The sequence below is a fragment of the Coffea arabica genome, chromosome 9e (genome assembly GCF_036785885.1).
Source record: "Coffea arabica cultivar ET-39 chromosome 9e, Coffea Arabica ET-39 HiFi, whole genome shotgun sequence".
Classification (NCBI taxonomy): domain Eukaryota; kingdom Viridiplantae; phylum Streptophyta; class Magnoliopsida; order Gentianales; family Rubiaceae; genus Coffea; species Coffea arabica.
The window spans coordinates 36,584,102-36,611,388 of NC_092327.1; the positions used below are offsets into that span (position 1 = coordinate 36,584,102).

At 37.0% G+C, this 27,287-nt stretch overlaps 4 protein-coding genes across 5 annotated transcripts; all 4 read right to left on the reverse strand.

Annotated features, from left to right (window-relative positions):
* Window positions 1–54: 54 nt before the first annotated feature.
* LOC140014706 (beta-glucosidase 42-like) lies at window positions 55–4,278 on the reverse strand. Its single transcript, XM_072065804.1, has 8 exons — window positions 4,060–4,278; window positions 3,726–3,792; window positions 2,757–2,815; window positions 2,548–2,623; window positions 1,880–1,954; window positions 1,109–1,311; window positions 758–873; window positions 55–440 (listed from the first exon to the last, which is right to left on the reverse strand). The coding sequence occupies exons 1-8, from the start codon at window positions 4,276–4,278 to the stop codon at window positions 212–214; spliced, it is 1,044 nt and encodes a 347-aa protein (XP_071921905.1). The 3' UTR covers window positions 55–211.
* Window positions 4,279–5,734: 1,456 nt separating this feature from the next.
* Window positions 5,735–12,267, reverse strand: LOC140014839 (2-succinylbenzoate--CoA ligase, chloroplastic/peroxisomal-like). 2 transcript variants are annotated; one of them, XM_072066378.1, is made up of 10 exons: window positions 11,526–12,267; window positions 9,850–9,922; window positions 8,979–9,129; window positions 8,773–8,865; window positions 8,376–8,473; window positions 8,023–8,216; window positions 7,497–7,624; window positions 6,800–7,188; window positions 6,314–6,519; window positions 5,735–6,205 (listed from the first exon to the last, which is right to left on the reverse strand). In XM_072066378.1, exons 1-10 carry the CDS (start codon window positions 11,741–11,743, stop codon window positions 6,049–6,051), a joined length of 1,707 nt encoding a protein of 568 aa, XP_071922479.1. In that variant the 5' UTR covers window positions 11,744–12,267; the 3' UTR covers window positions 5,735–6,048. The 2 variants fall into 2 exon arrangements, with proteins under 2 accessions (XP_071922479.1, XP_071922478.1); XM_072066377.1 differs by having other exon boundaries at window positions 8,773–8,868; window positions 11,526–12,265.
* Window positions 12,268–13,566: 1,299 nt separating this feature from the next.
* On the reverse strand, window positions 13,567–18,634 carry LOC140014761 (uncharacterized). The gene is made up of 8 exons (XM_072066073.1): window positions 18,077–18,634; window positions 17,152–17,675; window positions 15,868–15,918; window positions 15,674–15,781; window positions 14,572–14,667; window positions 14,339–14,437; window positions 14,198–14,257; window positions 13,567–14,104 (listed from the first exon to the last, which is right to left on the reverse strand). Exons 1-8 carry the CDS (start codon window positions 18,531–18,533, stop codon window positions 14,039–14,041), a joined length of 1,461 nt encoding a protein of 486 aa, XP_071922174.1. The 5' UTR covers window positions 18,534–18,634; the 3' UTR covers window positions 13,567–14,038.
* Window positions 18,635–21,159: 2,525 nt separating this feature from the next.
* Window positions 21,160–26,368, reverse strand: LOC113708796 (uncharacterized). The gene is given in 11 exon segments (XM_027231396.2): window positions 21,160–21,854; window positions 21,856–22,175; window positions 22,700–22,850; window positions 23,053–23,204; window positions 23,404–23,487; window positions 23,676–23,759; window positions 24,348–24,475; window positions 24,565–24,643; window positions 24,846–24,899; window positions 25,171–25,245; window positions 25,774–26,368. Coding segments are annotated over 11 exon segments (1,770 nt in total). The 5' UTR covers window positions 26,188–26,368; the 3' UTR covers window positions 21,160–21,625.
* Between the last annotated feature and the right edge of the window lie 919 nt (window positions 26,369–27,287).

Below are 27,287 nucleotides of genomic sequence, written 5' to 3' on the forward strand. Positions count from 1 at the left end.
AATCACGTCATATTCAGGGCTTCTGCTATTTCGCTGTCTTCTGTTTTGATTGATCACTTGCTTGAGGCTGGGTTGTGGTAAGAGGGTTCCACAGTTGATTGCTAGATATGGCGGAATCAAGACCTTACGGTGAGGGGGTAAACATATCTCCTCTTTTCTAAGTTTAATAAGCTTTCGAGTACATATTATACTTGAATTTAGAAGTGAAAAATCATCTATTGTGGATGGTTTCCATCCCCTGGACTCTATAGAAGACATCGTTGTCTTCACTGTTGGTCTCTGCATCAACAATAAACCTTGTGGTATAATGGTTTAAACCAACAAAGTCCAGTGAATTTCTAAGCAGCTCTTCATCCTTCTGAGAAAATTCTGGAAGCTTTTCTCCAAGTCTTTCTCGCATTGTTTCTGGATAATCTCCATAAAATATAGGATCCAAGTACCTAACAAAGATGTTTAGAAATAATTGAAATTGACTATTAATCTCATCCAGTTTGCATTTTGCAAAGCAAGTTTGCTGGCAGGATCGTATACTTTGTTTGCTGTGAAAAGCTAGTACAGACCGAAACCTTGACCAACATTCAACTTCTGTTGTGTGAAAAACAGAGACCATGTACACCTAACCGTGAAGTTTGAATCTTTTTACTCAACAAATCAAAGAAATGCAACAATTTTCAGCGGAAATGATGAGAAACGAAAAGAAAGATGCTAAATCTAGTAATTCTAGCTGCAGTAGAAAATGATGTAGAAAGGGAATTACCATCCAAGTTGGAAATCAATACGCTTCGCTGCAGCCCTTAGATCTTCCTCCCTAACTGACAACGCCTCTGCCCATTCACAATCCAACGCTATGCCTATTTGTCCTCCTTGCTTGTCCTGCGAGAAAAATTAGTGACATGGCCATTACATTTATAACTGACAATAACGTAATGTTATGACTTCGAAACTGATTCTACTGCCAACTTTAACATTGGAAGATATTCACAAGAAAGGAGAATGCAGACATCAGTGTCAAACTTCTTGTGATATGAGTACTTCGAAAAATGATCACCCTGTCGTGAAGTATGGAATGCTACCCTTAGCCAGGTCTCAAGAAACTGCAAATCCATACCTTGAATTTGTTTCTGTATATGGAGACAGCTTCAGCATGAGCCAATAGCTGGTGATGTGCTGCCAATAATGGCTCAGATAAAGAATGATCATGCCTTCCTGGTGCATTTATGCCAGTACAATATCCATTAATTGCAGTTTGAAGTGGCTCATTGATGGTAATCCACTTCTTGACTCTGTCGCTGAATCTGGTAAAGCAAGTTTCTGCAAGATGAATCCTCAAAGCAAGACGGGGATTTTATTCAGTGAATATGTACAGGATAGAAAAGGAAAGTCTGGGCAGAACAAGAATGTTGTCCCTTTGTAACCTGATACATCATTTACTCAACAAATGGAGATACACTTTTCATTCTGAGGTTATATTTCTGTTCCACCTTTGCCTTTCTACACCTTTTGGTTACAACTTACAAGAGCATCATGATGTATAAAAACATGTACAATTCTCCTAAGAATAATTATTTAAAAAGAAAAAGAGAAAAAAATTTCTATTTAGAAGCAGACACTTCTTGAAATATACTTGTTCTAAATATTTGAAAATTTAAATAAAATGGAAAGTAAAAGGAAGCAAAATTCTTTTATTTTCCACTTCTTGTTTTGAAACATGACATGGTATACCCTTTGCTGAAGGCCAAAAAAACTTAAAAGAAAAGAAAAGAGCTAAAACTAAGAGATCTTCTTTTCAGCATTTATATCTTCGAATTAGTTGGGTTCTCCAGTAGGGAATAGAAAACTGAGAGCATAATACTATGGAAATAGAAAACTGAGAACATACCCTTGCTGATAAAAGCATTAATTAGATTGTCATAGTGCATTATCCCTTCATCATTGACTATGGATCCCAGACCATCTGCAGTGACAAGGAAGACAAAGAAACCCAAGATAATGGTACCAATTAAGATGCAGTTCAAGGAGAGACAAGGATATCTTAGCATTTGAGAAAACTTTTTAGGAATATCTGAAGGGTAGAGACAGGTGATTGAGGTGAAACTCTTCATGTCCTAGCAAGCATTATCTTCAGTAGAGTTGATGAAGCATGGAAGAGGAACCAATCTAGAGTTTGGAAAGGACAATGGTGAAACCTAACATCTTCTCAAAAGGATACAAGTTGGAAGCAAAAGAGACAGATGGTCAGCATTCATGACCTTATAATCTACTATGCTTCAGTGTATCTTACATAATATGCCAAGAGTAAGTGAATGTGGAAGACTGATAGTGGTAGGTGATGTAGAATATTCCTTCAGTTATTTTTGTTTTTTGATGAATTGATCTTTTCATTGTCTAATTATCCTTTCCAACTAACACAGAAAATCACATATCCTTGGTGTTATATATGAAGAAAGCATCAAGAAGAACATAGAGCAGCACCCTGGTCATTCCAGAATCAACAAGCATTTATGCATAATGAAACCTACTCTAGACCCTGCAGTGGTTGAGATTTACCAGGAAAGATTCTTGTCCATGATATGGAAAAGCGATATGCCTTAAAACCCAGCTTGGCTATGAGTTCAATATCTTCCTGATATCAGACAAATTAATCAAATTTCATGACTAAAAGCTGTGCACTTTGGCATCCATGCTTCATTAGACACTAAAAGAAAAGTTCGAAAGCAATAAAAGGGAAATAAAAAAAAAAAAAAAAAAACAGATGCCTTGTAACGGTGATATTGGTCGGCAGCAACATCTCCATTGCTTCCATCACAAATATTGCCTAAGCAGCAGGATAAACTGAAGAGGTGAATTTCATTTTTCCTTCCAGTTACAATAATAACAATAACTAGGGATGGCAACGGGGCGGGGTTGGGGCAGGGGACCCCTCCCCCATCCTCCGCCCCGCTGCCTACAAACTCCCCCGGCCCCCGGCCCATCCCCCGTCCCCCGCTCTCCCCGCCCCGTCCCCGCCCTGCCCCGCTAGTACCCGCGGGGCTAATAAAAATTTATTATATAATTTTATTATGGTTAAATTTTAGCAAATAATCAAGTACTAAAATATCAACACATCATCAAATTATTATTCATTGTAATTTTACAATTGAAACTTATAAAAACAATAAAACAAAAATTATTTGAATACAATCCAACATGATGAAATAAATATAATTAAAGTAGTCAAGTTTTCACTTTTGGCACAAATACAATCACTAATTCATTATTGTACTTGTGCATTTTTTAAGAAAAAAATATTATTGTATTAAGTGTAATTAGGGATTTAGTATAAATGTATTAGTAAATTTAGTATAACCAATTAATAATTTGTATCAGTACACATATATAATTATTAGTATAATTAATAATATCAATTATATTATATATACTAATAGACATTATATAATACATATAACTAATAATATCATTATCATAAGTTTGTAACTAATTAAATTATATATTATATATATAATTATATACATATATATATTTTATATATTTATTTTTTTAAAGCGGGTGAAGGGATACATTCCCTCGCCCCCTGCCCCGTTTCTAAGCGGGGCGGAAAAAATTCCCCCCGCCCCAAACCCCTCCCCATTTGCCCCCCGCGGGGTGGGTGCCCGCAGTCACCCGCTCCGCCCGCTCCTATTATCATCCCTAATAATAACAAGGGATCATAGTAATAATTAAAAAACCTGGTGTATGGGAAAAATCATCCCAGCTGCTAGGACCCCAACCTCCCTCATTGCTCCCTCCTTCCACCTATTCATCAATCAAAATAAAAATAATAATAAAAAAAAACTTTCTTTTCAGTAACCTTCTTTCTTGTAAGTCAATACTACTGCTTACAGAAAACCAACATGCATGAGAAAATGCCGGTGAAATTCTTTTCTCTGCTGGTCTGAGATGAACTCGAGACAATTTTTGTACAAGTTACTTAAAGCCCAGTTGCAGAAAACCTCAAGAATTCAGTGAATAGAACAAGAAATCTAATAAGAGTTGGCACAGGGCTACGTTAAGGAGGGTGACCTGGTAAGCGGAAGTTGCAATGCCGAAGACGAAGACTGGAGGGAAATCAGAAGAAGAGAGGAAAGGCTGTTTGGACTGGTAAATAGTCTTCCGTTCGTCTTCTATCGCTCTTTTCTTCTCTAATCCAACACCTCTGATTAAACTAGTAATTGCAATAGCAGCAGGAGTGATTTCTTTTGTTTGGTTTGCTGCTGCATGTGCATTTTCATTGTTCTCCATTTTCCACTTCCACAGTATGGTTAGTCATTTCGTCCGAGTCATAATCGGAACGGAGGATTGGTACGATACCAATCTCCAAATCGTGGATAATTTCGTATTCGTGGTGACGACTCGCTCTTATTCATTTTATTTGAATCCGTGATGCATGAATTTTGTAAAAATATCCGAGTCTACCTAGAGTAATATTATTTTAAATTGTGTCTTTTATAATATTTTTTATTTTTAGTAATTTTTAATATTTTTAAAAAAAATTTGTGTACTTTAACGTCATCTAATATCTAATCGATGTGCCACGACGGATGTAAAATAATTGCAATTGCGATGTGATCTCGACTCGCGATGACGAACCATGTTTCACACACAGTCACATAATAGACTCTCTACGGTACAAAAGAGAGTAAAGAGACGGGAAGGAGGACTGGGGTCAATCAATACTCCATAGTCCAAAATACATTCCTCACTCAGTTGCCATTTATCATTTGGGGCGGCGCACCTCTTATGTTAGACGACCCAATCCAATCTATATCGGACCTTCTCCTCCCTGCTTGCTTTAAGATGGGCTGAATAAGAATCTTGAAAGCCCACTCAATTCACAGCTGAATTCTATGTTGGACTAGGTTGATTAGATGCTCCAGTCGAAATTGAGGCTTTGTGCCCGGTAAGATGGGCTTTTACTGAAGTTAGTGTGGGTTGTTGTATTTATTTCATTTAGTATATGTTCACAGACATAATTATACTTATACACTGAGTTAGTGTATATAAACAAAATTCACTCTTACAATAAGTAATATTAGCGTATGTCGTCCGAAATAGGTTGGTTGGCCTTGAAGCTTAATTGGGTCAAGGTTTGAGTAGTACATGGATCACAGGATCAGAGTGGTTTGAATCTAAATTTGATAAATTCTACACTCTTCGCACTCTTAATTGTAGGTTTTGAATCTAAATTCGACAGTGACATTGCAGAGAGAATTCTAAAAAAATCATGAATCATAGTTTTTAGTTAAAATACGGTTGACTTCTTAACTTAAACTTGTGTCATTTTAAGTTTAATGTGGTTACACTCCACTGCCACCAAAAAATCAATAGGTTTCATGTTAGAACTCAAAAGTCCAATTAAGGGTGAAAAAACAATAAAAATACAGTGCTATCCATTTTTGCTTTCTTAGCCTTTTTTTTTTCTTGTGAAAATATTACTTTTGACAGGGTTTACCATATTCCTCAAGTCAGACCATTTTGTTTCATCTAAATTTGACCCTTGAGTTGTAACAATCTTATTGTTAAGCTTTATGATTAGCTCAACATTCTACTCATAATAGTTTCTTAAGATGATGAGTTCATATATTCTCAAAAATCCGTATTCATGTGCGGCATCCATCATCTGAACAGTATCTCCTCAAAAGGAATCAAACCAGCTTTTGACACTTGCATGCTTTAGATCCTTAAGTAATAAACCCTCTTCTCCTTAGAATGGTGAAGTGATGCATTCAAAATAGTAATTCTCCTGTTCTTGACAATATTATGCTGGATTGGTCCTCAGTGTCCTGTAAGTGTACAGAAGCATGTTTAAATGCCAATCAGTACCCTTACTTTCCTTTTTGCGATGGCTAAATCCAGGTTTCATGGTACAAAAATTGGGCAAGATGTTCAAATAACTGACTTAATGTTTCTTTTCGTGCATTGCTAAATCTAATTTGTCTCTAGCAAAGTCTTGGACCGATTGCTCAGACATCTCATGCTAAGAGTTGCAGGTTAGTTTCTGTGTTGATATAGTTACAGGTTGCTGGACAGCAACACCCCGCTGGAGAAAACATTTTCATTTACCCAACGGGACATAGCTTCTTTCTTGACTTCATCTCTTCTCAACTTTCCTGTTGTTGTCATTGGAAATGGAGTCCTCCACAAAATGAAATTTCTGGGAATTTTAAATCTGCGGAAGGAGATAACAAAAATGGTGTTAAAGGGCTGACGTTTTGCCTTAGTACATATGAACGATGCAATTAGAGGGGGAGAAAACGCATTAAGCAACAGCAATTACCCTGTCAAGTTCTTATCTTTACAAAACTGCTGTAGGATTTCTTTGGATAAGCAGTGATCTTTGTCATTGCAGGGATTGAATTCGTCCCATTGCCAGTTATCTTTTAGTCGAATACATGCAACTACCATCTCCGTCAAGCGAGAGTCCGGGAGCCCAACAACAATGACTGTGGAAATACCAGGATGTTGCAATATAACAGCTTCAACCTGTGTCCTTAAACTCATCAATAGTAAGCAACAAATGAAAATGTGATTCCTAAGTGTGCATATCATGTATATATCCTTCAATCTGTTTGTTTGATGCTCCATTGTTCATGTACCTACCTTATATTTGTAGAATTCAGGACATAAAAGAAGTAAATGTTTGTGTAAGTTGCTCCTTGCATTTGTTACTTAAACGACGAATACGCACGACAAAATCCGGGATTTCATTTTATGAAAATTGAATAGGAAAGAACAGAAGATAGAACTGGTTAGTGATGGTTACCTCTTCAGGATAGATATTCTCTCCCCCGCTCTTGATTCTACTGCCGTTGCGACCTATAAGCCAAAGGTTACCACAATCATCTGTCTGTCCTATATCACCGGTGTCAAACCAACCTTCATCAGCTGGGGAGGAAGACTTGCTTGGAATTTGACCCCAGTATCCAAGCATTACATGGGGGCCCCTAGTTAATATCTTCCCCACTTGAGAAGAACCATTGGAACTGATTCTTAGTTCTACATGTGGTGCAGGCTTTCCAACACAAACTCCAGCAAATTGCTGAACTGAATCGGAAGTTTTACTATCTATCATTTGACGGTGCTGATTATAGCTCCCAATGGTTGGATCATAAAGGGTCATGAAGGTTAAAGAAGAACATGCCTCTGTCATCCCTTTAGAAGCACAATTACCAGACAATCAGGGGTCATGACTAGTTCAAGAGAAAGTTGTTACATGGCAATTTAAAAGGTGACAGAAAGCAAAACTGATGCAACCGACCAAGGACAGATGGACCAAATATTATTTGAAGATAAATTAAGCTGAGTGGAAGCAAAGTCATACATTAATATACCTCAAACTTCAATAAATAGGATTATAGCAGACCTACAATGTTCAGTTTCAAATGCTTTTTCGTATTGGAGCTGTTTTCCAATTTGAGAATACATAACTAGGAAGGACATATTGTGATTGTGAGACTCACCATAAGCTGAAATTAGTTTAGCTCTTGGGAAAACTTTGACGGCACCTTCAAGAAGTCCTGGTAAAAGACCTCCAGCTCCATTTAATATTTTGTCGACTGTCTCAAAATTCTTGGTAGTTTGAGTTGTCCTGAAGAAAGCTTTAAAGTGAACTTAGTGAGAAATGAAATAGATGAGATTAGGCTGATTATGTAGGGAGAGAAAAACAGTTGTACATAAATAAGCAGCTATGTAAAGATCTAACAAACTTATGTAGCAAGACACATCCAGCATTTGACACAATCATTTTACTGAGGGAAAAATTGTGTGGTTCTACTAAGTGCAGCATACTCAACACCTAGAAAAGTTACAATACATCACTATCTATCTTTGTGTAAAAACAAACCAGAACAATTTTTTCTCCTCTACCCTCTATCAGCATTGAACAGGCAATTCCTAGGAATCCATGCATTTTCTGTTACTCTGACGGAAGATTCCAAACAGATGGGTGCTTAATAGCAACTTCACAATTTAGGGGAAGTAGTTCACCTAGCTGAAGAGATTAAATCAGCCATCATAGCTGGTACCGTGATAAATGAGGTAACGTGGTGTTGTTCTATGACTCTAATTGCCGACTTGACTTCGAATTTGGGTATAAAAACATGGCAACCTCCAACCATCAGCATTGCCAGAGCTGAAGATATCCCTCCGATGTGGCACAAAGGCGATGTATGCAGATAAATCTGTAAAATACAACGTAAAAAGAAGCCAATAATCAAGAAGTGAAATGATTAAAAGAGCCCTTTGTTTCTGCTCCTGTATCTCTTCTATTGCTTATGATTGTAGTTGTGTGCAAGAAATGAAGAAAACAAGAGCAAGAGATGATCAAAAGAAAGGCGTACATCATCCTCACTATAACCAACAAGTGCTAATTTAGCCAGGGATTGTACAATCAAAGCTGAATGGCTTAGCATAACGCCCTTTGGCCTTCCAGATGTCCCTATTTCAGTCCAAAAGGGAACGGGTGAAAGGGAAAGCGTGAAACACATTAGTAGATGAATCTGACCCAGAAAATAACTCCATACACGTACAGGTAATGCTCAAAATATAATTTTTATCATCCTTAGCAGCAAAATTCTTGCCTCTGTTTCTAGTTCAATATTTTCAAGATCAATATAAGAATGTGCAGACATTCACTATTTCACTCATCTGTTTAACGACCATAAGATTGTTGTTGAATTTCATTGTATACACACGAGTACAAGAACTCATGTATGCTTCCTGAAGGCCAAAACATACCTGAGGTAAAGCATAGCAGAGCTGCATTATTAGGTGCGCATAAAAGCCTGGCCGAGTTCAGAGAACTGGACTTCAACAATTCTGTTGTCAAAACTGCTGCAAAAATGTTTTCCAGGATAAGGTTTCAGATGCTGAGGATTAAAGAATAAACATGGGAGGCCTTGCATTTATTTGTAAGTATTTTTAGATACAAACAAGTGTCATACCATCACCGTGGCTGCTGAAGTTAGGAGCGGTCATAGAAACATGCCACCTTAAGTCAGTCTGCAATTTGAAGTGCCAGTAATCATGGGTTTTATCAGTCACCAACATGATAGGCTTCACTTCATTCATTGCCAATCTTGCCTCCTGTAAGCTCTGCTTGAAGCAAAAGGCATAACTTGTAGTAGTCCAGTAAAATCTACCAGAAAAGTTCAAAGTCTCGGAAGAGATCGAGACGAATCGGCCGAGTCGTCACCAGAACGAACCCTTCGATATGATACCAGGACGAGATGACTCCAAGATACTTGACTCTTCGAGAACTCAGCCGAGTCACTGAGAATTCGGCTGAGAAGTCTCCGATATGCATAGTCTCAGCCTAGTCGGCCCAAGTCATCCCGAGTTAACTCGCAAATTTACATTTTACAGATTTTCCTTTGTTAATTTTTTTATTATTATTGTTTAGCATATTTTTGAATATTATTCACAATATTTAGAATATTAAATGCTTCATAATTTGCGTTTCACTGAGACCGTGACCAATATGTCGAGATCGACGTGGAACGATCCAAATCGCGACCGCGACTTTGAACCATGGACTTACAGCTCACAACTTAAAAGAACCAATCAAGTTTGTACAACTTATAGTCATCTATGCTGGTGAGTGGAGAATGTAAACTTCAGAATGGTTCGATTATCCCCTTTCTAGATTAAGTGAATTCTTCTCTCAATAGTCAAATAGTTAAGAGCAACTAAATTATAATCATTGCCTTCTCCATTAAACTTTCTTGGATTCTTCTGTCAATCATTTTCAAAGTGAACGAGGTAATGGAGTTAGAAAGAAAGTAAACAGTGACTAAAGATCACCAGGAAACTGACCCAGCGGTAGTTGAAAGGAGCTGCTATCCCTCCTGCATATGTAACCGCCAGTAACCACTCCAAATATGAATCACTGAAAGGTAAAGATTGATTCATAAGTAGACATATGATGCATTTCATTCTGAGTCCTAGCTGATCATATGAGAAGTTAGCTAGCATTCATGATTTATGAACAACAATTTTCCCAAATTCTATGTGTGATTTTGTATGAGCCCTCTTGATTTTAGTCAGGTGTTCTTGTTAAATGCAAAATGCTGATTAAAAGAACAATAATTTCACATCAGGATCCTCCAACTGCTGACTAATGATACTTTTTACACGGTTTAATTCCTTTTCCAAGTCCAACGATACTTATAATTTGACACTTAATTTGGATAGCAAGAAACATGATTACAGACTTTATACAAATTTAACAAAAAAAAAAAAAGAATGTGAATCTTGTTTAACAATTTTTGTTCTGTAAGTTTCTTGGATTTGGGGCTATAACCTTTGGAATAAACCAGCATCTATTTGACAAAATAATAAAAGCTAATGTTGTCTTTACTCATTGCGCTTAAAAACATTCATATTCGACATTAGGAGAAAAAAAAAATCAAAAGTATTAGGGAGCGAATTGATACAATCGAAAGTCGTAGAGGCAAATTAGGAATGGATAATGAGTGGAAGATGGAATGTACGAGACCAATCTGATAGTGGTACAGGACTCTCCTAGGATTCACGGCTGTGTGTTTGGATAGAAATTATTCGTCAAAATATTGCTTGCATCACAAACACATTTTTTAATATAATTTTTTTAAATTTCAATCACTTGCTTATTTCGCAAAATTATATATCAGATTAGCTTAGTAAATTTTTTTTCCAGAACTAATTAGTTGTTATTACGTCTATCATTTCCGTTACATAATTCAGGAGCAAATTATTTGGATAGCCACTAAATTTTTTGAATAGTAGAGGTTTGACCATTCAACTTCTAAGAGTACGTAATTATCCAATAAATTGTCAAAAGCGTAAATTTTAGGCCATTTTATCTATTTCCATGGTAAAATTTGCCAAATTTGGTTATATCTTGTGACTCGTGTATATAATTACCCACTAAATTGTTAAAAGTGTAAATTTTAGGTCATTTTATCTATTTCCATTGTTAAATTTGCCAAATCTGGTTATATCTCGTAACTCGTACGATCCTTAAATCTAGTAAATTTAACGATGAAAATAGACGAAATGACCCAAAATTTATATTTTTGGTAGTTTAGTAGATAAATATATACTCTTAAAAATTGAGTAGTCAAAACTCTATAATTTAAAAAGTTCAGTGACTTTTCGGATAATTTGCTCTGAATAATATAGAGAAGAAGAAATTTGGTGTACCACTTTGTCGGGCTCCGAATCCAATGTCACAGGACACATATATCAAACTTCCAATTCGCAGTCAAGATTAACTACTCAATCTTGTTGACGTACATGGTATTGAATTTTTGATGTTTACATATAAGCACAAACTTATGAGAAGAAGATAAGTGGCATATATGGGTAGGAGCATCCAGACCACAAATTCAGATTCCTAAGATAAAACTTGTTTACCAGCGTGGTACGGCTAAACCCACGTCCGATGAGAAATGATCATGCAACTATGCAAGAAACGAGCAGACGAAGAGCAGAGAAGAGGAGAAGAGAACCTGTTGAGAGCAGCAATTGCGACGACGTGGCCGGGCTTGAGGCCCAGTTGGAGAAGCCCGTCGGCCAATCTCAGCACTCCCTCCGCGAACTGCATGCCGGTTTTCCTACAGTCACCTTCTTCTGCGGCGGCGACGTTAATCATGACTGTTGAGTTTCGCCTGAGAGTCATCAGACGGCTCAGGCACTGGCAAATGTGGGCATCTGAGTAATTACCCATCTTTTGGAAGATGGTACTAACTAATGTATATGGAACTAAAAAGGAAGTTTGAAGTTTGCTGGGAATTGGAATGGTTTCCTTTCCTCCGCTTCTGCTGAGCTTACATATTTATGGGAAGAACAGAAGAGATGTAGAATGTTTAAGATTCTATTCAAAATTTTACAATTTGGTCAACAAAAAAATAATGATAATGGTAGTAATAAACTGAAGATGAACTGATATATTGATTTGCAGCTTTCTTTCAATTGCATCATAGCTCATGCCATATGCCATACCTATATTGACTAGCAAGAGATGCAACCTGTTTTGATGCTTGACTTTGAAAATCTTAATGCTCACTTATTAACAAAAGAAAATAGTTTAGAAGTTAACCAGGTACAGATTGCGTTGCTGTAGAGGCCTTTTTTTCTTGGATAGAAAATACCATGTTGATGACTTCAATGTATAGCCATAAAGATGTAATTTAGAAAAGGAAAACCAAGAGAAGGTGCTGCATGTGATATCTGTACTGTGCTGCTTGACATTGCCGTACGCGGCGTATTGTATTAATACCAATCACGGATTACCAAGTAATTGTGGTGAATTATACCTAATTTAGTAAATACTGAACGAGGAGTAGCTACAACTTAGAAGGTAACTTTGTTAAGTAAAAAAAGTAAATCTCGTTGTACAGTTGAGAAGCAACTGATCAATTGGATGACGAGTGTTTCTAATCAATAGAAAATCAACAGGATTTATATTGGGATCCTTTAGCAGAAACTATGTTTACAAAATCCCATAACATGCAGACAACGTAAACTCTTGAAAAGAATATATGCTCGAGTGGAAATGATTCCATAGATGGTTCGGATGAATCTTGAGAAACTCGTATGCTGTGCAACTTTAGATGTATGTCACCAGAGTAACAAGAATATGGTATGAATCTCAGTACGTGGTGCAAAAATCTCAAGATCCCAAAATGGAGAAAATTTAGCATAGTAAAGGTAGAAGATTGACATATCACATGCTACATCATGCTAAGATTAAATTGACCAAGTCTTTTATGATATACTAGTACAACCACATCCTAAAGATGACTAATTTACTTATTAAAAACTGATTTGTCCAAAGAGGCATCTACTTCTCTCATTTTCTTCCACTACTTCAATGCGTTGCTCTTTTCTTTTTGTTTTAAATCTCATTCTAATCCAGAGATTTGACCTTGAATTTGGTGCCAATATCATCTTAGAGGCTTTTCTTGTGTTTATTATTCGTGAAGGCTTTACTCAGCCCGCAAGTATTTGTTGAATTCAATGTTAAAAATCAGGAGCATAGGGGAATAGTAGTACAGCGCAGTCGCCACCATTGGCTGCTGAGCCTCAAGTCAACTGACACATTTGCAGCTTCATGTTCAAAAACATCACAATTCACCAGCTAGCCTTATTATATTCAATGCATATTCAAGATAAACTGCATGAGGCAGGATTGGTATCCATAACTTCTGGTTCATTGCACGAGTCATGATGCAGGCATCAATATATATACAAAATAGATGATGACAACATTCTCAAATCTCTAGCATCACCATGCATGATCCATGCTACCCGCTCTCAACCCTCTGGAATTTTGGTAATTGCTATAATAATTAGCCAACCTGTTGCACAATCTGCGGCATTCTATGGAGCACAATGACTATGGTGCTATGGCAATCAAGCAAACATGCAGGGAGAATTCTTACTTCTCTTCCCAGTTCCATTTTTTCCCATCAAATAATTCTGAGAACAGGCAACCTGAACAGGAGTTACATCACAGTTGTACGAATAATTGGGCTAATTGAGCTCTAATTTTCAGAAACAGCAGCCATGATGATTGACATCAACCTAATTGGCAATGTAAAGAAAATGGTTACAATGACAGAATGCATGCTACTCTGACATTAGCATACTGAGAGTTGAAACATTTATGGCAGTATTTTGTACAATTTAGACCAAGACAGGAACAAAATATTCAAACAGTCAAACCTAGTTTTAATAATGAAATGCAAATTCCTAACTCGTTTGTAGTATGCTACCAAAACTTCTGACTGGTGAATTTAGAGTAGCATCATTCTTTAATGGGTTTCTGCAATGCCGTCTTTATGCTCCAAGGTAGACTTGATCACACATAACAACAGATTGAGATGTCAGTTTGACTTTTGACCTTCCCAAAGAAACACTACACCGAAGATCTATAGGCCACATTAAATTGTAAAGTACACTGTTCATCCACATCTTGACACTATTGTTCCTCAAAAGCTGAAGGCAAACCACAAGTGGATTATAGCAAGTATGACTCCACAACGGTTCGCCCAAATTTCTCTTGGACATCTTTTGGAGTTTCAATCTGGGGAGACAGAACAGAATGCAAGTCAAGGATATATGTCAACATATCGAACTGATAAGAATGAACAAGTATACATGAAAAGATTCTACTTACTGCATTAAGAGCCTTGAAAAGTGCTTTTACTGTGTTATGAGGATTTCTTGAGCCAACCACCTACAAGAGCATTGAAATCAAAATTCCAGCCTATTAAGTTAAAACAGCATCCCAATGAAGATACAAATAGCCTGGTGATACCTTTGACTTCACATTCTTGAAACCAGCCAAGTTCAAAATTGTCTGAACAGTTCTGCCAGCTTTCATTCCTGTTCTTGTGGAGGCAGGCCAAAGATACACCTGAGCAAAAATCACTCTAATTAGTCAAGCAATACACATATGACTAAGGACAAATGAAGGAAAGGAGATGATAAACATTCTTCACGTCAATTATGACACCTCAAAAAATAAAAGAAATCAACAGTCATTGGTACCTTGGTCTTTTTATATGATGTTTGAACAGCATGTGCAATTGTGTGCTCCTCATGTCGTTCTACATAGTGGAGATTCTGGAAGCACTTCTCATACGCCTGTTAGACAAAAGAATCAGAAAGAACAAGAGAGCTGAAGTGTTTTATGCATCAAAATCATTCACTTCTGTAATTCATCAGAACAGATTCATTCAATGACAGCATTAGATAACAAAGAAACAAGATCCGGGCAAAGGCAACATCTCCTGTTTTACAGTTTTAGTTGGGACTAAATATTTGAAATCGTATCCTTGTCTTTATCTCTTTTTCCAATCTTTTTTACCTTTTCGATACCAATTAAGGAACCCAACGCTAGCAAGAAACCTCCTCCTTCTTACAACGCTAGCAAGAAGCAAAGGAGGTTAAATGAGGATAAGATAGCATTGTTAATAGGAGATCCAAACATGACAGCACTTAGCACATTAAATGGCCATTTATTAAACCTAAAATAAGAAAATGTCATTGGTAACATAATCCTTAACCAAGCATGCTTCCCTAAATAATAATCAAACAGCTCCACAGTAAAATCCAAAGTTTTTTTTTTTTGGGAGGGTTTTTGAGCCGGGCGGGGGGGGGGGGAATGGATTAAAATCCAACGGTGAAACTGCGATCTAGAAAATTCTACAAGTGATATGTTATCTGGGTGGTTATTAGTAATTGTTCAATATCTATGACTTGCAAGAAACCAGAAAAAGGAAAGCCAACTACAGTGTAAACCTCCTTGCAAGTTTAGATTGGATCATAAAAACAACTCAATTAAGTTCCTCCCAGTTCAACCTATAAGATTAGACCAATTCACATTTTACACTTGTCTTGCTTTCAGGACTAGCTGTGTCTTCCAATCTCATTAGCATTTTGGATCATCTTTTTCTGGACAATCACCTTTCAATCAGTGAAGGAAGTTCAGAAAGAAACTACACTGTTCATTCTCCATTTTGTGTTATCTTGCAGACCCCCATCTGGTTTTTTTCTATACTCCATGTTAGCTAAACTTTTTTCACATAAGAAGCATCAATTCCTGAAACGGCAAATTAAGGTAGGTTTAGACGCTATCACATGTCAGTACCTTTTGAAGGGCAATGGGAATTGCTGGACCTTTTGCTTTGGCAAAACCAACAACCCCATGATAGTTCCCACAAGCTAGCATGGCATTGTACTTGACAACTTGTCCCCCCTGAATCATACAAAGTTGAGATCAGTTCAAAGTCTTTTGCAAGAAAAAAAATGGCAAAACAAAAAAAAGTAGGCAGGCTCTCTTACCTTAGTAACTTTGCAGGTTCTGTTCACATCAATAAGTCTAACATCAAAACCCTGCAATTGTTATTTGTCAAGTTAAAACGAAAATTCAACAGAATAAACTTGTAGCGGCAACTAAACATCCAAATTTTTATTTTCAAACAGAGTTATATGAGTGAATGTCAAACAAAAACAGAAACTTGCACAAGGATCAAAAATTAAGTTGAAATAAAAGAAAATTTAACAAAGCATTGTTCATTAATGGAGGAAAAGTGAATGATGAAATTCAAACACCATGGCACAGGAAGTATCTACTCCAGTTTTAGCTGTGTGGCTTGAGCAGACCTTCGGTCAGTTAGGTAGAGAGGTTACAAGAAAATTTAGCCTTCTTATATCATTTGCTGAGTAATGAATATATATATATATGTCAGAAACAGTTAAAGAAAACAGAACCGCCATTATCCAGGCCTAGATTCCTTGCTAAGGATTAAATCTAATCCGTGCAGCCACAACCAAATCAATCAGTATAGGTATGTGATATGGTACATAAAGCCCTGCTCAACAAGTTATACAAAAAAGCACGAAATTTCCTACATTAAGGGCTCAAGGCTAGGTAAAAGGGAGAAGACCATTCGGAATGATTACCTAAAATTTGATGTCACATATAAGATAATAGCAAGAAGTTTACTGATGCATAGCTACAGAGCAGGGGAAACTTCCAAAGCACAAGATACTATCTAATCATTCTCTAAATTTCATATATAAGCTCTCAAAGTCTGTCCTGCTACAGTAAATCAATCATTTTTTACAAGAAACAGAGATTGTGAGGATGGCTAACACTTTTCAGTATCCAGACTAACATCACAACTAGGCATAATATGGGGAAAGGGACAAAAGTACTCTGATGACAAAAACAAAAACAATATATGCAAGCAGCTTGAGATAGTCAATGTAGTTGCACAAAGTTTGAAAAGCAAAGTAGATCATCAACTGTTGACATCAAAAATCCAAGAATTACAAAGACCATGAAAATATAGAAGTGGATCAAGTTGGTGTCAAAAAACAATTCTAGCTACTGCAGTGAAATAGAAATGAAAAGACACAGTGAACAATACGGGTACTCTTTAGCCCTATTCAAGTATAACACCAAAGCTCAGCTGGATTAGAAAGAGAGTGAATTTACAAAGCAATTAACCCAAAAAAAGGAAAAAAAAAAAGAAGAAGAAGAAGAAAACAGTGCACATGCATTAAACAGGATTGCTCTCATAATAATCTAGAACAAGCAGCATAATACACCCTCTAACTGACCTTCCTGTAAAGAGGCACTCTCTTTTTCTCCGTCCATGAATTCCTCTCCTCAGCAAGATCTCTGATTTCCTCCTCCAAAAGCTTCCCTTTTCTCCCAAAAGTATGGTCCAACTGTGCAAGCTTCTCTTCAAGCTTCTTGTCAATTGCCGTAAGCTTCTCTAACAACACATCATCCCTCTCTTTCATATCATCAAACTCTAAGTTGTCATCATCTTTCTCTCCTTCAATCTTCTCGTTTTCTGTCTCAAAAGCTGCCTGTTCTGAATGTTCGTCAGAGGGCCCTGTTTCCTCCCGTTCAATGACTCCATAATTTTCCGGATTATTAGGATCAAAAGCTTCTTTCCACTGCATAAACCTCATGGCCCTATTTAGCTTCTGTTGTAGAAGGAATTTTTCCTTGCCTTCAGCAACTTTCAGCCGATTCATCAGCTCACCTATCACACGATACTCGGGCCTCAACTCAAAGTGCTTATCCTCAAACTTGTCAATTCTCCTCATCCATTTAAAGGCATCATCAAGCGTCTCTGCTCAAAGGCATAAAAACCATAATATCAACCTTTCTATACTAGATAATTTCCATTCCACAATTTACAATATTAGCCTGTCAATCTAAAGTTTTATCCAACATGCTTCAGCATGGGATGATAAAAACTTTTTACATTTCACTCTAAAATGAACTACTAGAAGCACAGATCACCAGGTTTTACATGATTAATGCATGCATATAAAGGAATAAGTGCTTTAACAAAGATCAAATTTTTACGATATGCCTTCACCAAACCAAGTAAATATGCACTCAAATTCATAATTCTATTCCAAAATATCCGAAATTTGAAATAAGCCGAAAATAATAAAAACCATAGTCAACAAAACTTTCGGAAAAAATGAAGAAAAGGAAAATGTCGCAATAGAATAAGCAAATTACGGGCATCGGTGAAGCCCTTGAGAAGCTGTTCATGTCTCTCAAACTTCTCCTCAAAATCATAACACTGCTCCTCCACCTCTTCCATCGACCACCTGTCATCGTCGTCGTCGTCGGAGTCTGACTCAGTCATCTCCTCGTACATCTCCGCCTCTCCTCTCAGATTCTCCTTCTCAAGCTTCTCGATCAAGGGCCCGACGCCCATGAAATCCTCCTCGTCCTCCGCGTCAATGTCGGCCGTGTCCAGCCCCTTTCGCTTCCTCTCGTCCCTCTCCCTCTGCTTGTCCCTCTCCACCTCGAACAGTATCCCTTGGATCGCCTTCAGCGTCCCCTCCAGCTCCGACGCGGTCGAAAAGAGTCGGATGATGGTCGGAGAGGAAGGTCGGGCTGGGAGGAGACGAGGGCCCGGCCCGGTTATGTGCCGGAGATGGTTGAGGATAAGACGAGACCATTTGCTCATTTTTTTGCTTTCTTTTTTTCTGGGTTCATTTCTTAGAGGGGTTTAGGGTTCTAGAGAAGGATGGACAGGGAGGGTATAAATTGCAGAAGTGCCCCTGAACTTTGGCTGTTTTCATCCATCCCCCAACTAAATAAAGGATGTATTTTCAGAATGAATTTTTATAGATTTTCCAATAAATAACTGTTCTCGTAAATTATTACTCAACTAAAGGCTGTTGTTTGAGAATTTGTAATAGGAAATGGATATGCTAATCTAGATAGTCTGTTCGATTTACACGTTAAAAATAGTTAATTTGACTTTTAAAAAATCAGAAACTCTCCCCGTAAAATAAAATACTTATTAAGAATTGTTGCCAATCAACATATAGGGACCCATGCGAAACCCTTAATAGAATATTTGAACTTCTTTCTTTTTTTTCTAGAAAAGAAGCCAAAAAAAAAAATCCATTTCCACTCGAAAATATTTAGATTCACTAGTTTTTTAAATACTATTAAAATTTTTAAAAAGTAGTCTAAAATTTTTTTAATATTTAAAAAATATCTCAAAATATATTCTAAAAACTCTTCTACTCTTAAATATCTCAAAATATTTTCTAAAAATATCTCAAAATATATTATAAAAACTCTGTTACAGTAAAATTTTTTAAAGACACCCAAAAAACAGCTAATCCAAACGGACCCATTATGTTGTTGCAACTGCAATAGTGATGGTGGCAATGATATACGTGCTGGCATGCAAAATTTGGTGTATGCATGTTATTGGAGCTAAGCCTAAGATGCACAACACTGAGACAAAAGAAAGTGGTGTAAAGAAAAGACTTGGACCATGGTCTGGTCTGAATAGAGAGTGGCGTATGCATGCTGTTAGGGAGTTGAACATGCTGGAATTCTTACCATTTTTGCATCTCTGAACATGGTTAAGCTTAGAATTTCAATTTACTGGTAACTTTACATCCAAAACTCAATGATTTAAAAGAGTGAAAACTTGGTCTACCGGTAACTTTCCTTTCAAAAATCCAAAAAAAAAAAAAAGTGAAAAACTTTTTTCCATTCATTAGCTTATAAGAACACTAGAATGATTTAGAAGAGAATCTCCATTAGATTTTGTTCTTCACACAATAGCAGATTTTGAGAAAGGATCTTGGCAATATCTTGAGGTGGGAAAAACGCAGAAGATATTCTCTGAGGATCGCAGAAATGAATTCAAAGAGGTGTGCTGGTTGTAAGTATTTAAGAAGAAGATGCCCTTCCAATTGTATACTCTCTCCTCATTTTCCTCCCAATGATCCTCAAAGATTTGCTTGTGTTCACAAAATTTATGGAGCTAGCAATGTTGCAAAGATGCTTCAGGTAACATGTCAATCACATATTCAGTGAAGTTAATCTGACATTTGCTGTCTTGCAAGTTTCAACAACTGCATGCAAAATCATGTGTTAATGTCTGGTTTTAGCAGAACTTTCTTGTGTATGAGAAATGACTAATCTTGATGTGTTTCCGTTGATGATTTTGATAATTAAACAGCAAGTTCCAGTGCAACAACGAGTTGAAGCAGCAAATGCCATGTACTATGAAGCATGTTGTCGAATCAAAGATCCTGTGTACGGTTGTGTTGGGACGATTGCATTACTGCAGCAACAAATTTTCGATGATGAATGCCAACTAGCAAAAATTCAAGCAGAGATTGCTGTCCTTAATGGTCATCATGTAGCAACACACCCAAATCAGCAAGTTAATGTTGCAACAAGCTCTGCAAACTTCACCTTGGAAAGTGGAGGAGTGGGAACTTTCTCATCAACATATGACCCTTCAATCTGTCAATTTTATTAGAACTTTGGGTTATCAAACAAAAGTAGATTTCATCTAGTTTTTTTTTTTGGTTTTGGGATACTATTTTCTTGGTTGTGAATGTGACTAAAAAAGGAAAAAAGATTTTCTTTTATGATTAAGCTTGGAAAGAGTTTCCCATTCCTAGTCTTGAATGGGATTTCCATGTTTATCTGAGCTTACTACACTGCATATATTGCAGAATTAGCTTGAACAATTAGTTTTAGCAGCAAAGGCCAATTCTCTTAAAAAACCTTTTCTTCCTTCAAGACAGAAGGCAATTTAGAATTATAAGCTTTGTTATCATTCTTTTTCTTTTTTAAATCTAGATTTTTAGCTTAAGGTTTTCATGTCCTGGCTGAAATGGGAAGCCATGGCAGTAATAGAATTTTAATGCTCAAGAAACAAAACAAAGTTAATCGTGCATTTGGTTAATTATGGAAGGGTAATAGATCGAGCCACAGCAACAAAGCTAATTATGGAAGAATTACCTTCTGCAAACCAAATATTTTGAGCCAGTTGATCAGAATTCCTCTCCTGCATTTGGTTCTTCATCGCACTTTGATTATGCATGAGAAAGTTCTCAAGATATGTCCAGGTCTATACGAGCAGTTTTATGTGTGTGCGTGTGCATTTTGGGTTAAGAACTTAGTTCTTTAACCTTCTTTTTATACCAAGATTAAACATCTTCTTCATTAATCTGCATTTTGGAGATAGTAAAATGCATCAAGACTAGTAGATCATGCATATGCTTGTTTGCACTTGTAGAAATAAAAATATGCTAGAATGAACATTCAAGACATGAATTGAACCCGAACCTGAATTTAACTATCACTGATACAAGAAAATTGCCAAGTTGGGATCCCAAGTTAAATGGTTGTATACTATTACATCAATCAAGAACCTATAACTCTAGCAACCTAATGAGACTGATTAGCTCTGATTTTTGGAACTCTCAGCCAGGCATTTTGATTTTCATTCTTTCCAGGAAAGCTTCAACCTTGTTCATAATTTTGCCTCCTCAATCCCTTTATCTTCTTGTTCAAACAAACGGAAGTGTGCTGATTGCACGGTTGTTCACTCAGGCCCTTCAGTTCCTCACCAAGGAAATAACAAACACTTACCCTATTGCCAAATCTTTCAAAAACTGAGGACTCAAAGAGTCAATCAGAACTGCACCATAAATCAATGCAGTTAACTAATCCCTTTACCAGTTTCGGCACAAAGTCAAGACTGCATTGCCACTCCCGAACTATATCTGCTCCAGATCAATCAAGGCAGTCAGGTATCAGCCATTTCGGTGTGATACCCAACTCTGATGGACCTTGATGAGATTTCAAGTCTTGTCTCATAAAGCACGCATGAATAAGCAGCAATTCGAATACCTGCAACCACTTTTCATGAAGCTGTTGCAGCCAATTTAGGGGAAAGCTGGACACATTTTCATGCTTTGGTACCTTGCTTTTACCATTTGTAGGAACTGTCAATTCAACATTTAATCCCAATCAGGCATCTAGTTTCAGAACCTTCCAAGTCAATCTGCGATTTTTCCTTTATCTTCACAGGCTTCCCAAGCATCGACTTATCTTCCATTCTGGCAATTTCAAGTGCCTTTGCACAAACAGGGAAACCCTGATCGTCCCATGACTCCAAAATTACACCAGAACCAATGCAGAACCTTCCATCGTAGAAAGCGGAATACTGCCCTGCCGCCAGACCCTGATCATCTTCAGATAATCTGACCACTGCTACTATGTCACCACGTTCATCAGCTTCCATTTTCAGGCTGCAATCATAGATAGAAGGGCCATGTCGAACCTAAGAAAAGTTCAGAACCCATTACAAATGAGTATGTGAAGGATTTCTGCTTCCAAAAGCACCATAATGTACACTCATCCAATTTGAGCACTACATACGCAATTAAGGCACACAAATCACACTAATCACTACCACATTGCAGTATTGCAATCATTGGCATTATCTTCCAGGCAAAAGAAAAATAGTATTACATAGGTTTTAAATTCTTCAAGGCATGCTGTCAGAGGAGATCTCAACAAACCTCAAGTTGGATGTTGGGGAAGATGCTGAAAAAATGCAGTCAGGAAGAATTGACTACTTGGAGCATTCTTTTGAGGGTCAAAAACACCTCAGAAATGATAATTTATACCAAGATATTCAATAACAAACAATCATGAAGCTACTTTTAAAGGTCTATGGCTCCAAGGTCCTCTCAAAATAATTTTGAGTTTTGCAGTTATCTGGTCATACTTTTTTCCCTATCCAGGTAATTAGTCAGTCAATCAGGGATTAACAATCATCCAGAAATGCATTGGTCATTGTACCTTGCATTTGAGCTGGTTGACCTGGTTGGGTGGTGAGCCACTAAGCCATTTCAAAGACCCAACACGGAATAAGCGCCTTTTCTTATCGACTGAGAAGTAGTTTCTCGAGACGAAGACAACGTTATTTGTAACATCTTTCTCAACAACATACCTATGCAAGAACAAGATGCATGAGAAAGTTGCTAAGTAGAATATCACCACTCAGGTAAGGACACTAAGATTAACAAAGGCCAGGTGCAATATCAAAGTAATTATCTCCAGTAATCTGCACCTTTGTTATCTCCAGTAATCAGTAACAATTACTAATGCACAACTGTAGTGACCAGTATGAAGTGATGTTTAAAAAGCCATACCAGGGTCCTCCAGGAAGACGTAGACCTTGGCGTTGGCCAATTGTATAGAACCAAAATCCACGATGTTTTCCAAGGTAATCCCCTGTTTCAGCCTCCAATATTATACCTTCCTCCTCACCAATTTGTTTTGCAACGAATTCACTAAACTTTATCTGCACCATGTAGAGTAAAATTGACATAAAAGAAGGATTACATAGGTAACCGTACAAGAAAATAATATTAGCTGGCCTGATGAGAAATATTATTCAAAAATTTCAGCCTGAAAGTGTACACTATGCTCTGAACTTAGAAATAATCCAGATGAAGTGGCAAAGATTGTTATACATCAGAAAATGGTCACTGGAAAAGTACCTTGCCCAGAAAGCATATTCCTTGAGAATCTTTTCTATCCTGATTGGGTAAACAAAAAGCCTTGGCAAGTTTGCGAACTTCATCCTGCAAACTATTCAGAATAAGAATGAAAACTTTCATCGAAGTCTGCCAGACAAGTTAGAGTTGTTCAGAAAGTGACCAGAGGTATACAGCAATAACAAAGAGATGGTTGATGTCATACTAGGCTTAGCCTACCCACAAAAGAAATATCATACAAAACACATAAAATATCCATAGAAAAGGCACCAAACCTTTGGGATACATCCAAGAGGAAAAACTAGCCGTCTTAGCTGAGATTGTGAGAGATGTGATAGGAAGTAGGTTTGATCCTTAACCTGAAAGACGAAAAACCACAGATTCAAAAACATGTATACTTACAATATAAGTACATGAAATCTGTAGTGAAGTGTAGACCATCTTAAAATGATGTAGAAGAACGTTATGCCCAACTCTTCTGTCTAAATGGATGTAACTTTTTCAAATGTCACATGAAACACAATAACTTTTTCATGGGGGGTGACCAAAAACCTGCGATGTTGTTCCACTAATCTACAATGTAGCATGTGTGGTAGTAGTTTCACTGTTAAATGTGCACAAACAAGTACTTTGAAAGACATAGCAAAAGAATTACAGGAGACACTTAAGCAGGCATATAATCATGTAATGGGAAAAAAATGATCACTTCACAAAGGCAAAGACAGAATTCAATTTACGGAAAATCTGAGCATCAGTTCACCATTTTATTGTCTGCTTTTAGTAGGAAAAGCACATATTAGGAGGGAGTTAACTGAGACTAAAGCATAACTAAGATGCAGTACATGCCAAAGCAAAGTGCTTGTATAGCAGGTTGCCTATTTTGACAATTTTTTGATAACATTATCTTAATGCCACCAAAGAGAATACAGTTTGTATCACCCACATACCATATCTTTTGACAATTCCAAAACAGAAAACTCATCTGTTTGATCAGCAGATTTGTGAACAACTTTTGCATAATGACCGGAAGCAACAAAGTCAAAATTCATGCCACTGATGGCATCAAGGAATGCACCTGATGATAAACGTACATCCTTTAGATAAACCATAACTACTTAGAAAATCAAACAATGAGTATAACTAGGAACTCGGTAAATCACTGACCAAATTTTATTCGAGTATTGCAAAGAATATCTGGATTTGGAGTGCGCCCACATCGGTACTCCTCAATAATATAAGAGACCTAAACATGAAACGAACACAGAAAAAGTCACAATAAAGGAGCAACCAACAGAAATCTATTGTTTAACTAGGTTAAAAATCCTATAGGAGTAAAAAATTCTAGTTTTGAGAAAAATTTAAATCATACAAGAATAAAATAAGTAGCCAATAAAAAATAAACACATAATGGTAAGCAATTCAATTAGCACACAAACTGCACATACCACATTATTCCAGTATTCATCTGTCAAATGGACAACTTCCAGAGGAACATCAACCTGTAGATCAAATTTAGGTGCAGTTTTTTCAGGAATGATAGGATATTAAGAACCAGATGCCTACAAAAAACTTATAAGTATAATGTGCCCATGAAAGATGGAACATAATGACACATATTTCAGTTAGGACTTGGTTATGCAATAGCAAAAGTACAAAACAAAGACGAAAACCTGCAGTAAACTATTTTTTGTTGATATTTAGCTCTTAGGACATTTACTCATTTGTAAAGTGTACTAAGAACTAAAATGATAGAAAAGAAGGAAGTATTACCTGAGCACAGACAGCTTTAGCATACTTCAAATCATCTTCCCAAGGACATTCAGACCAAAAGTTTTCGAATTCTTCCTAAAAGGAAATGGAATCAAGTCAGATGGTAGCTTAGTGTTCGCAAACCCAATTTGCTACATAAAGAGTAGGGAACTGCAATTGGGTAGAGAAAGTGTAAAATATTAAGGTATGGTAGGGAACTTTTAACAGGAAATTTGTTCATAAGCATTACATGACTCTTATGTATGAATGACTATAGCAGATCTTCTTCACTTGAAGCATTGCAAGATAATGAATCTCTTAACTAAAGTTTAACCCGAAATGTCATACTAGTAGCTCACTCAAGAATTTGACGAAATGCATAACAACTTTCTTCTCCACAGAATTAATACATCCCAAATTCTACAGAGAATGTTCAAATGATAATCAGTTCTCTAGACTGTTGAGAATTTCGCGCAAAACTCATTACACACAACACGGAAAAGCTTTTTTTTAAAAAAAAAACCTGAATTCGCAGCAAAAAGGAAATCATCAATATATTAGTAATAAATAAATATAAAAAAAAACAGAGAGAGAGTAGTATAAAAAAGAAAAAAAATGCCTAACGTGAAACCAAATTTTGAGGTAGAAAGCAGTGCAAGAATGGCCAGCGAGATGGAGGAGGCGGAGGGTAACGCTGCTGTCGACTCCACCACTGAGGAGAACGGCGATTTTGAGAGGCTTTTTGTCCGGCATAGAGCAAGAAAGATAACATTTGGGGTCGATGAAGATGCTTTTGTAGGGGGTGTTAATCTCCTTCTGAACGATATTAACATCACTGCTATTAGCAACGGTGCAAAGGGGTGCTAGAAGGGAAGAAGGAGATGGTTTGGTGGTGGTTGATAGCAAATGACGAAAAGGGAATTTGGGCATGGGGTATGAGAAAGTGAAGAAGAGGCTTTTGGAGAGAGTTCTTTGGATTGAGGATTGGAGAGTGAAGGAGATTGCAGAAGCCATTGAAGTTGCAGTAACTTTTAACATTTATTGTTGCATATAGTGAATACTGATCCTGGAGATGGATGGAAGGAGCGTCGAACTAAACACTAGCTTTTGCGGGGTGGAGACGGGAAGAGAGTCAGGGAAGGATAATCGCCCGACCGAACACATACATATGTACAACTAGCTGTACGGTGGCACTCGCATCAAGACTGAATGCTGAACTAAACTAAAACTATTCGATACTTAAATTGATTCGATTTGATAAGAGTTTGTTTAAATTAATTTAATTCAAATTAATTAATCATATTTTTTTGATGTTTGATAATTTTTAAATTCAATAAAAAATTTCTTCCACTTCGATTCAGCAAAAAAAAAAAAAAGTCAAACAAAATTTTAAATTGATTAAAATAATCAAATAAATTTGAGCACTAAAATATTCAATTCAATTAGCTTCATTCATACATCTACTCTCAACTATTATTACTTGGGCAAATTATCCAATTGGCCCTTTAACTCTTTGTCTAGGTAAAATTAAGCCCCTCATCTATTTTTTTCTGACTTTAAGCCCTTGAACTTGTAAAACTGGTAAACCGTGGCCCTTTTAGCCAATTTCTCCGATTTTGCAACCGGAGGACCAATTCACACGAATGCAACTGTGCTTCTTCAAAGGGCATTTTTGTCCGCATATTCTAAACAAAAAGCGCACAACTCCTCCCTCCCTCCATTTTCCTAACCCAACCCTACCCAACTGCTAGTCGAAACTTCACAGCAACAATGGAAGCAACAATGGAGTGGCAAGAGAAAAGGTTTCCTACATTTTCCTTACCCATTTTCATCTTCCCTTAAGGATCTTTGCGGAGGGAGAAGAGCAAGAAAGAATCAGCACTGTCGGCTTTGGGTATCATCGACATTGAAGCAACAAGGAGTGGCAAATCAGGCCGGAAAATCATCGACATTGAAGCAAGAGAGAAGTCTGAAAGGAAAAAAAAAGGGGGAGAAGGTAAAAGCTTTGTGAAGGGAAGGAAAAAATGCGCAAATATCGCGGCCCTTTGCTTCCTACTTGTCGTTGCGGTAAAGTGACGAAGATGATTACTTCTTGGACTGATAGAAATCCAGGAAGAAGGTACGCCGTTTGCTCAGAA